The sequence below is a fragment of the Felis catus genome, chromosome E3, assembly GCF_018350175.1.
Source record: "Felis catus isolate Fca126 chromosome E3, F.catus_Fca126_mat1.0, whole genome shotgun sequence".
NCBI classification, from domain to species: Eukaryota; Metazoa; Chordata; class Mammalia; order Carnivora; family Felidae; genus Felis; species Felis catus.
In genome coordinates this window covers 5,306,438-5,315,113 of record NC_058383.1, presented here as the reverse complement: position 1 = coordinate 5,315,113, position 8,676 = coordinate 5,306,438, and the positions used below count along the sequence as shown (strand labels likewise).

At 51.1% G+C, this 8,676-nt stretch overlaps 1 protein-coding gene across 3 annotated transcripts; it reads left to right on the top strand.

The window, feature by feature from the left end:
* The first annotated feature begins 76 nt into the window (after positions 1 to 76).
* AIMP2 (aminoacyl tRNA synthetase complex interacting multifunctional protein 2) lies at positions 77 to 8,154 on the top strand. 3 transcript variants are annotated; one of them, XM_006941913.3, is made up of 4 exons: positions 77 to 242; positions 4,103 to 4,309; positions 6,583 to 6,814; positions 7,636 to 8,154. In XM_006941913.3, the coding sequence occupies exons 1-4, from the start codon at positions 228 to 230 to the stop codon at positions 8,022 to 8,024; spliced, it is 843 nt and encodes a 280-aa protein (XP_006941975.1). In that variant the 5' UTR covers positions 77 to 227; the 3' UTR covers positions 8,025 to 8,154. The 3 variants fall into 3 exon arrangements, with proteins under 3 accessions (XP_006941975.1, XP_003998477.1, XP_019675975.1); XM_003998428.4 differs by having other exon boundaries at positions 77 to 362; XM_019820416.3 differs by lacking the exon at positions 77 to 242 and adding an exon at positions 504 to 1,275.
* Positions 8,155 to 8,676: the final 522 nt, after the last annotated feature.

The window sequence follows — 8,676 nt, the reverse complement described above, 5'->3', positions numbered from 1 at the left end:
CGGATGGGGCCGCCGACGATTCCCACACCTCCTTCTTGCTGATTGGTTGTGTAAAAGGTCGAGGCCGTGACGTAAGAGGGCGCGGGCCAATTAGACCATACGGACTGCGCTTTCCCGAAAGGCCGCAGCCGGATCGGAAAGGACGTGGCCGCAGTCTGTCGTCGTCTCGGACGGTTTCTCAGCGTTCGTGTCCCTCATCTGCCACTTTCCGTCCTTTGGTTCCCACGATGCCGATGTACCAGGTAAAGCCCTATCACGAGGGCAGCGCATCTCTCCATGTAGAGCTTCCCACCTGCATGTACCGGCTCCCCAACGTGCACGGCAGAACCGGCAGTCCAGCGCCGGACTCAGGCCACGTGCAGGTAGGAGCGCGCGTCCCTCCCCGCCCCCACCCGCCCTGTGCGTACGTTTTCCACCCTGTTGCAGTGCGCAAGCGCGAAGTCACATCCCCGGGTCTTCCGCCCAGTGCGCAGGCGCCTTGGCCGGGTCAGTCGGGGGTGAGGGGCTAAGGGTCGGGTCTCCTCCGGCTGGAGCCCTGGATTCGACAAGTTGGAGTGGTGGAGGCCCGGCTTCGCGCTCCCGCCAGTTCTCTGTACCTGCTTTTGTCTATTAAAAGCTCTAATCCTCTTGTATCTCTTTTTCCCGCTTATGGTTACTTAAGGTTTTTTGTTACCAAATTTTGGCCACAGCAAAGTGAGGAGCACGTAAATGTTAATTTTGAGGAATCCTTAGGCGAACCCTGGTGTCCCCGCCACCCTGGTTAACGTTGTCAGCTCCCCCAGGGCCCGACTTCCGCGGTCCCTGCGCCCTAAGCCTGCGTCCCCAAGCCGCCGCGTCGCTGGCGTGCCGCCTCCCGCGGGCTTGCCTCGGGATCGCGGGCAGCGGGTCCGCAGCGGCCGCTGTCGCTCGCGAGCAGGCCTGGGGTGTGTGTGCTCGCCCTGGGACTGGACTGCCTGCACCTGCACCGGGTGCACCGCCTCCCTAAGCGGCGTGTGCGCCCCGGCGGTGGGCCCGGAGCTCCTGGCGCTGGCACCCTCCCCAGCGCGGGCTGGTGGACCGCGGGAGCCTGGTGTCCTTTCAGTTCGGGTTTTCCAGATTTCTGGATCAGTGGAGCGCCTTTTCCTGAGGGCTGGCCATTCTAGTGGTCTCTTTTCCAAAGCCTCTGCCCAAGCCTTTCGTGTTTTTTGTTTTGTTTTTTTATGGGCCGCAGATACACTTCTTAGGTTTCCAACAGGAGACACCTTCCCTCCATTCTGGCTGAAGATGAGTGAACAGGTAACTTGTTCTCCCGGGGAGAGTTATCCTTCAATTTGTTTTAATAGCCTTCTGCCTAGATTGGAAGGCGGGTGGTTAGGTCAGCTGGAAAATGGTGACACAGTTGTCTCACTAGGGAGCTAGGACAGAAATAGCACCATGATCCAATGCCCGTCACTGGACACAGGACAGTTGCAGGGAATTAAAAACAAAACCCAGACCCAGAGTTGGGAGTGCCACTGTCTCATTTGAGACCAAGTCTTTTTTTTTTTTCTTCTTCTTCTTGGTGTGCTGCTTAACTTCCTTGGACTTTTAACTGTGAACCTCTAACTTAGAAGCCAGCCAGCCCCACTTCTTAAGCTCAGGACAACAGTGTAGACAGAGAATTAGAAATCAAGCATCTCCGGGGCGCCTGGGTGGCGCAGTCGGTTAAGCGTCCGACTTCAGCCAGGTCACGATCTCGCGGTCCATGAGTTCGAGCCCCGCGTCAGGCTCTGGGCTGATGGCTCAGAGCCTGGAGCCTGTTTCCGATTCTGTGTCTCCCTCTTTCTCTGCCCCTCCCTCGTTCATGCTCTGTCTCTCTCTGTCCCAAAAATAAAAACGTTGGAAAAAAAAAAAAAAGAAATTAAGCATCTCCAAGGTAAACGGGAGCAACACAAAGAATAAACCGCTTCTAAAATACATCTAAAATAAAATGGATAAACACGACATGCCGAGTCACAGGCTAATCCAAGCGGGAAAACAAGCCACAGGCCAGCAAAATGGCACAGGTAAAGCAGATTGTGAGCACTTCCTCATTCCTCACCCCAGGAGGCGTGAAATCAAGCTGAGTGGGGCTCCCAGTCACAGGCCGCAGTACGCGTGCAGTCTTCGGACCGTCTTCAGTGTGTTGACTGGCGCGGCGAACACAATAGGTGCTTCTCTGCCCTGGCTCGTCAGGGACACCCTGCTGCCATGTGTAGAAAGGAGCACGATTGTGCACACACAGTGCACCAATAAGGCTGGTTAAAAGAAACTGGGAGAGCACTCGAGGACTATCATTGAAGAACACAAGGACGTTACACAGGAGTTGCCGTGCCTGTCACACATCTTGAATTCAGACTTCTTTCCAGTCAGCCCCTAATTATTTAATTGGTACACCGAAGTCTTTGTTCTTCTTTGCTCCACCCGCAAGCCAATTATCTTACGTTTCTTTGCTGTTGGAGCTTAAACCAGAGTGGCAGGCTAGGGGAGGCGAGAAAGTGCAGATTAAGGTCTAGGAGAAGAGAGGGGAGTGTTGCAGATAGAGGGAACAGAATAAATAAGAGCCCTGTGGTAGGTGGGGACATGGTGTGTTTTAGGGACCCGAAGGGCAGCATAGGTAGAGCACAGCTCCAGGGGGAGTGATATGTGAGAAGTACCCAGAGGACAAGTCAGACAGGCTGGCTGGCTTGCTTGCTTTCTCGGTCTCTTTCTTTGTTAATGTTTATTTTTGAGAGAGAGGGACAGAGGTTCCAAAGTGGGCTCTTCACTGATGGCAGTAAGCCTGATGCAGGTCTCGAACTCATGAAGCCTGAGACCATGACCTGAGCTGGAGTCGGACGCTCAACCGACTGACCCACCCAGGTGCTCCAATGCAGACTATTTCTTAAGGGCTTTGTTTTTTAGGCAAAGAACCTAAGAGGTTAACATGGAGGTGGGGTGACCGGATCAACATTTGTTTTAATCTCTCTGCCATCTTAGGGACGGATTGGAAGGGTGACCCCAATGGGAGCAAGGTGACCAGTGGAAGCAGGCTAGGTAAAAAGTGGTGTCTTCAATTTGGGCAGTGACAGCTGAGGAAAGCTTAGAAGCCGATGAACTCCAGGAAATGGACCTCACCTGGTGATGAACTCGATCTGTGCGAGGGCAGTGTTATGAGTGGCTTTGCGAGGAAGAAAAGTTCCTGAGAACATCAGGCTTACCAGCACACAAAACACAGTACATTGTGAGTGCACGTTTACAGTCACATCAAGGTCACTGCCGTATTGACTATTCTTTCTAGTTACGAGCATTTTCTTCTTGCTTAACATACTCTTCTCTCAGCTCAAAATGGATTATCCGTTTTGAGAGATCGTGAATCTGGAAATAGGTTGTACGATGTGACTCTATTGAGAGGATTGTTAGTGCTTTTTAAAGTAAGCCTGTAGAGGTTTGAGATTTATTCCTCAGTGAATGTTACTGGTTACTCACTGTGTAGCAGTGACTATACCAGGCAAGAAGAATGCAAAGATTCAGTGAGTAAAGGATGTTAGTGTGAAAAAGTTCTGGATGACTCTAAGTGAGTGCCAGCATTGCCTTAAGAACGATGTGGGGAATAGATCATCTGACTCCATGGACATACCTTTCCAAGCCAGTGACACTTTGTGTTGAGCCTGCTTCTCCATTTTCTCTCCTATTTGTATAAATTTCTCAGTTACATTCTCATTGCCCCCCCCCATCTTTTTCTGTTTGTTGAAGCAAAGTATTTTGAACTAATTTGATACTGAGAATAAAGAAATAAGATTTATGTTCATCCATCATTCTCCTCTGTTCTTAAATTACCTGAAATAGTCCTACAATTTCAGAATGGCTTTCAGTCACATTCTTTATTTGTTTTGAAACATTTGTGGATTGATTTGCAGGACCTATTGGAAAATGAGATGATTCTGCTACTTCATTTTAATTCTTTTCAGAGGTGGGGGGGTATTGATGAATTCATGGAACTAATTCTTTTCAGAGGTGGGGGGGTATTGATGAATTCATGGAACTCAGCAGAAGACAAAGGATCAAATGTAAATGATCGTTGCTGTGACATTAGAGATGAACGTGTTGATGTTGGTTTGTTTAGGAAGAGTCCGACCCATCTCTTCAAGCCCTTGAGTCCCGCCAAGATGATATTTTAAAACGTCTCTATGAATTGAAAGCTGCGGTTGACGGCCTCTCGAAGATGATTCAGACACCAGACGCAGACGTGGACGTAACCAACATAATCCAAGCTGACGAGCCCGCTGCTTTCTCAACCAGCACGTTGGACTTAAACTCAGTGCTTGGAAAGGTAAGTTCACCTGGAGAGCTAAAGAACATCAGCATGCTCGGCTGCTGTGAGTGCCAGAAAGTCGTGCTCGTGTGATTCAAGCTTTGGTTTTCTAGTTCTCAGAGGTGGGTACAAGGAGCATGTTTTTTTTTTTTTTTTTCCTCCCCTCAATAATTGTGCCTGTGCACAAAACAAGATTCGTGAGCTATGAGCAAAGCCAGAGCAAGCACTAAAGCTGCTTGACTTCTCAGACCCGGTGGAGAAGAGCTGGGAACATCCTTAGGCAAGGAAAGGAGTCCGGTCACAGCTCCCGCCATTCCATGCCACGTGTGACGCAGGCCGGAGGTGGGTGTCATTCACAGCCTCCGAGCCTGGAGAAACAGACCTTAGGTCACCTGAGCATTTCTCCGGTTCACGTAAGTCCATCCTGACCCTGACAGCAGCCTGGACTTCAGAGTGTCGGCTGCCCAGCCACAGTCTCACAAGTCAAGTGTCTTTTGTTACATTCAGTTTGCGGTCTTAGAATTAAGTTGCGCACACCGCCTTTAGTGATCAGTCTGCAGGATTTAGCTAGCTTAGGTGACAGTCTGATATGCAGAGAAAGAATCTCATTCCAAAGTGGTGTTTATTGAGGGCACAGAAAGGGTGTCCCAAGAACCTCTGCTAATCCCGTCCTCTGTAATCGGTGATAGACGTGGAGCTCTCGGGGAAGCGTGAACACGTGGAGGTGTGGTCGCAGCGCGTCCCGGTAACTCAGGACCTCTGCGCTCGGGTTCTTTCCTCATCCGGTATGTCTGCCTGCACTGAGCACCCAGAGACCCAGCCAGGCTCCTCAGGGAGCCAGTCGGGTTGGTGAGTGGGCAATCACACACAGCTGTGCCAGTGCATCAGGGTGCTAGGAAGGCTTCCCAGGGCACATGGTGCATAAGATGAATTTTGTTACCTCAGAAGGCACAGCGTCAAGTGATGCTGTTCAGAGAATTGCAGCGCATTCATCGTAGGTTGACGTGACAGGCTTCGGTCAGGAGGGGCAAGACTCTTGGCCAGATTGTGGCAGGCTGTGTACAGAAAGCCGAGGAACTTGGCCTCCAGAGTGTTGTAAGAGTTCATTCATTATAACATGGGCCTCCTAGGTGGTTCAGTCTGTTGAGTGTGCAGCTTTTGAGTTTGGCTCAGGTTATGATCCCAGGGTCATGGGATCGAGCCCTGCATTTGGTTGGCTCTGTGCTGTGTGGAGCCTGCTTAAGAATCTCTCTCTCTCTCCCTCTGCCCTGCTTGTGCCCACTCTCTCTAAAATAAAAAAGGAGGGAGGGGCGTCTGGGTGGCTCAGTTGCTTAAACTTCTGACCCTTGATTTCAGCTCAGCTCATGATCTCACGATCATGAAATCGAGCCCCATTTAGGGCTCCAAAGCACTGGGTGTGGAGCCTGCTTGGGATTCCCTCTCCCTCTCTCTGCCCCTCCTGCACACATGTGCCCATTCTCTCTCAAAAAGAAAATTAAAATGAATGCATAAAGTCTGCATCTAAAAGAGCAGTACATTTTAGCACTTCATAGCACTTCAGTTAACACCTAGATTTTTAGACTTTGCCCACTTGCCATCACCAAGGACATTTGGAACCATGCCCTTTTTCAGGGGACTTGCTATTGACACGTAACACACACAAATTGACGTAGAAACTGTCCTGTCAGGTGGTCTGGTGTTGGAAAGATTCAGTAAATGGAGTAATTGTGTGTGTGGGGTTTTTTTTTTTCTTCAATAACTTAGGAACAAATAGTAGTGCCACTATTTTTTTTACCTGTATTTATTTTGAGAGCACGCCCACAGGCAGGGCAGGGGCAGAGAGAGGGAGAGAGGGAATCCCAAGCAGGCTCTGCACAGTCAGCGCAGAGCCTTATGTGGGACTCAGTCCCACCGACTGCAAGATCACAACCTGAGCCAAAATCATGAGCCACGTGCTCAACCAACGGAGCCACCCTGCTGCCCCAGTGGTGTCATTCTTCATGTGTTGTTTTCCTGATTTCACAGTGTCGAGGGCCAGCAGCACAGAGGTGAAGGGGCTGCAGTCGGCTCCCGTCCCTGCTCCACTTCTTACCAAGCTGTGGGCCTGGCGGGTCATCTACCCCCCCAGAACTAGCTTCCTCAGCTGTGAGATGGGGTGAGAGCAGGACCTTCTTCGTGGGCGTCGAGGACCCAGTTAAATAACCCTGGTCAGGCCCTAAGAACGGCACCTGGTACAATTACATACAATCAAGTTGCTGTTAACATTCCTCATGTTTGGGTTTCTCCCGCAGGATTACGGGGCGCTGAAAGACATCGTGATCAACGCGAACCCTGCCTCCCCTCCCCTGTCCCTGCTCGTGCTGCACAGGCTCCTGTGTGACCACTACAGGGTCCTGTCCACCGTTCACACGCACTCTGCAGTTAAGAGTGTGCCAGAAAACCTCCTCAAGTGCTTTGGCGACCAGACCAAAAAACAGCCCCGTCACGAGTATCAGCTGGGTTTTACTCTAATTTGGAAGAATGGTAAGCAGAGGGCCCTGGGCTGGGCTCACGCGCCCTGGACTGAGCCGTGCACCGTGCCTTTCCTAAGGGGCCAGGACCATGACTTGCTATCAGGTCAAATTCTCTCAAAGTCTAGGAAGCATGTCAGGTAGTTCTAGAAAAGGAGCACAGATGAACCTTGAGGCAAAGATGTCCTCCTTCCTCTAGGAAGGTTAGCGTCTCTGACAGCGGTTTTAGGGAGGATCCTGTCTGACCAGCTAGAGCAGGAGAGAAAGGGCAGTCTTGGCCACCTTGACCTCCCATTTCCAGATGTATCACAGGGACATCAGTGTTATCTTTTCAAATAGCCTGGAAAGGGTGGCAGGCTGTCCTTTCTTCGCCGTCCCTCTGATGTCTGCCTCTCCTGGTTACGTTTATATGGTAGTGGAGTGAGCACCGTTCATCCAGAACCCCCTCGCCGCCTCAGCCACCCGTAAGGAGCCCTCGTGAAGGTAGACGGAGCTCCCAGCATGGCGCGTGGGACTCCTGGTGACCAGTCCTCATCCTGCAAATTGTTAGGCACAGGGGCTGGAGTAGATGGTCTGAGGGCCTTTCTAGCTTGAAAACCATCATAATCAAATACCAGAAACGCTTACTCTTTCGAGAGAGTTTACGTTCTCTACCCATCCGGTTTAAACTCTCTTGAAAAGTGCACTTTTTGGAGACAGGCTAAAATCGTGATCTTGAAGCCCCTTTCCCTTGCCACCAGTTCGCAACTGGCAAATCCCCTTCCCCATCGTTCAGGCACTTCCTTCTGAGGGCTCCTCTCATGGCCATTACATGGTGTGCTTTTCTCCCTTCAGTGCCGAAGACGCAGATGAAGTTCAGCGTCCAAACGATGTGTCCCATCGAAGGAGAAGGGAACATCGCCCGGTTTCTGTTCTCTCTGTTTGGCCAGAAGCAGAATGCTGTGAATTTAACCCTCATAGATAGCTGGGTAGATATAGCGGTTTTTCAGCTAAAAGAGGGAAGCAGTAAAGAAAAAGCCGCTGTGTTCCGCTCCATGAACTCCGCTCTTGGCAAGAGCCCCTGGCTGGTTGGGAATGAACTCACTGTGGCAGATGTGGTGCTGTGGTCCGTGCTCCAGCAGACGGGAGGCGGCAGCATGACAGTGCCGGCCAACGTGCAGAAGTGGATGAGGGCGTGTGAGAACCTGGCCCCCTTCAACACTGCGCTCAAGCTCCTTCAGTGAATTTCGGTACCTGTCAAAGGCTGACTTCATGAATGGTGCTGTTTCCTGCCTGTTGGGGGTAAAGGACTTGTACTAAAATCAAAGTCTGCTTAGCTCAGTTGTCTAGAATGAATAAAGGTATCATAATTTATGGTTTTCCTTTTATTTAAAACTCAGCAACATTGTGTGCAATATACCAGGATGGCTGCAGGCTACGTGGCAGACATTTCTGAGATGCAGTGAACATATCCCATGGCTGCCTTTGGGGAACATAGGTTGGCTGGGAGCCGGCCCTGTGGGAGCAAAGGAGCGCCCCGTGGGAACAGGGCGGGGAGGAGAACAGGAACACACATCCCAGAGCTACCGTGAGATCACTCAGATCATTTGGGGAAAGAGGCACAAAGCTCAAGAAGGGCGTGGTTTTGGAAGGATGCCGAGCTGAAGGTGAAGGGAACAGAAAGGCTGGATGATGCACACTGTGCTGCTAAGAAGCTGAAGTTGTGTCTCAGATGCAGCAGACAGCCAGCAGGAGCTTCTGAGCCAGGGAGTGATCTGCGCAGACGTCTTCCTGGTAATTAACTGGTGGCAATGGCACGGAAGACCGGCAGCGATCAAGTCCAGCGAGCATGCAGGCCTGAGCATGGGCGGTGATGGGATAGGCACAAACCCAGAT

Coding starts and splice junctions, on each gene's coding strand:
- AIMP2 (XM_003998428.4), top strand. CDS start 228: ATGCCGATGTACCAGGTAAAGCCCTATCACGAGGGCAGCGCATCTCTC. Junction 4,310..6,582: donor TAAACTCAGTGCTTGGAAAG/GTAAGTTCACCT, acceptor TTTCTCCCGCAG/GATTACGGGGCGCTGAAAGA. Junction 6,815..7,635: donor TACTCTAATTTGGAAGAATG/GTAAGCAGAGGG, acceptor TTCTCCCTTCAG/TGCCGAAGACGCAGATGAAG.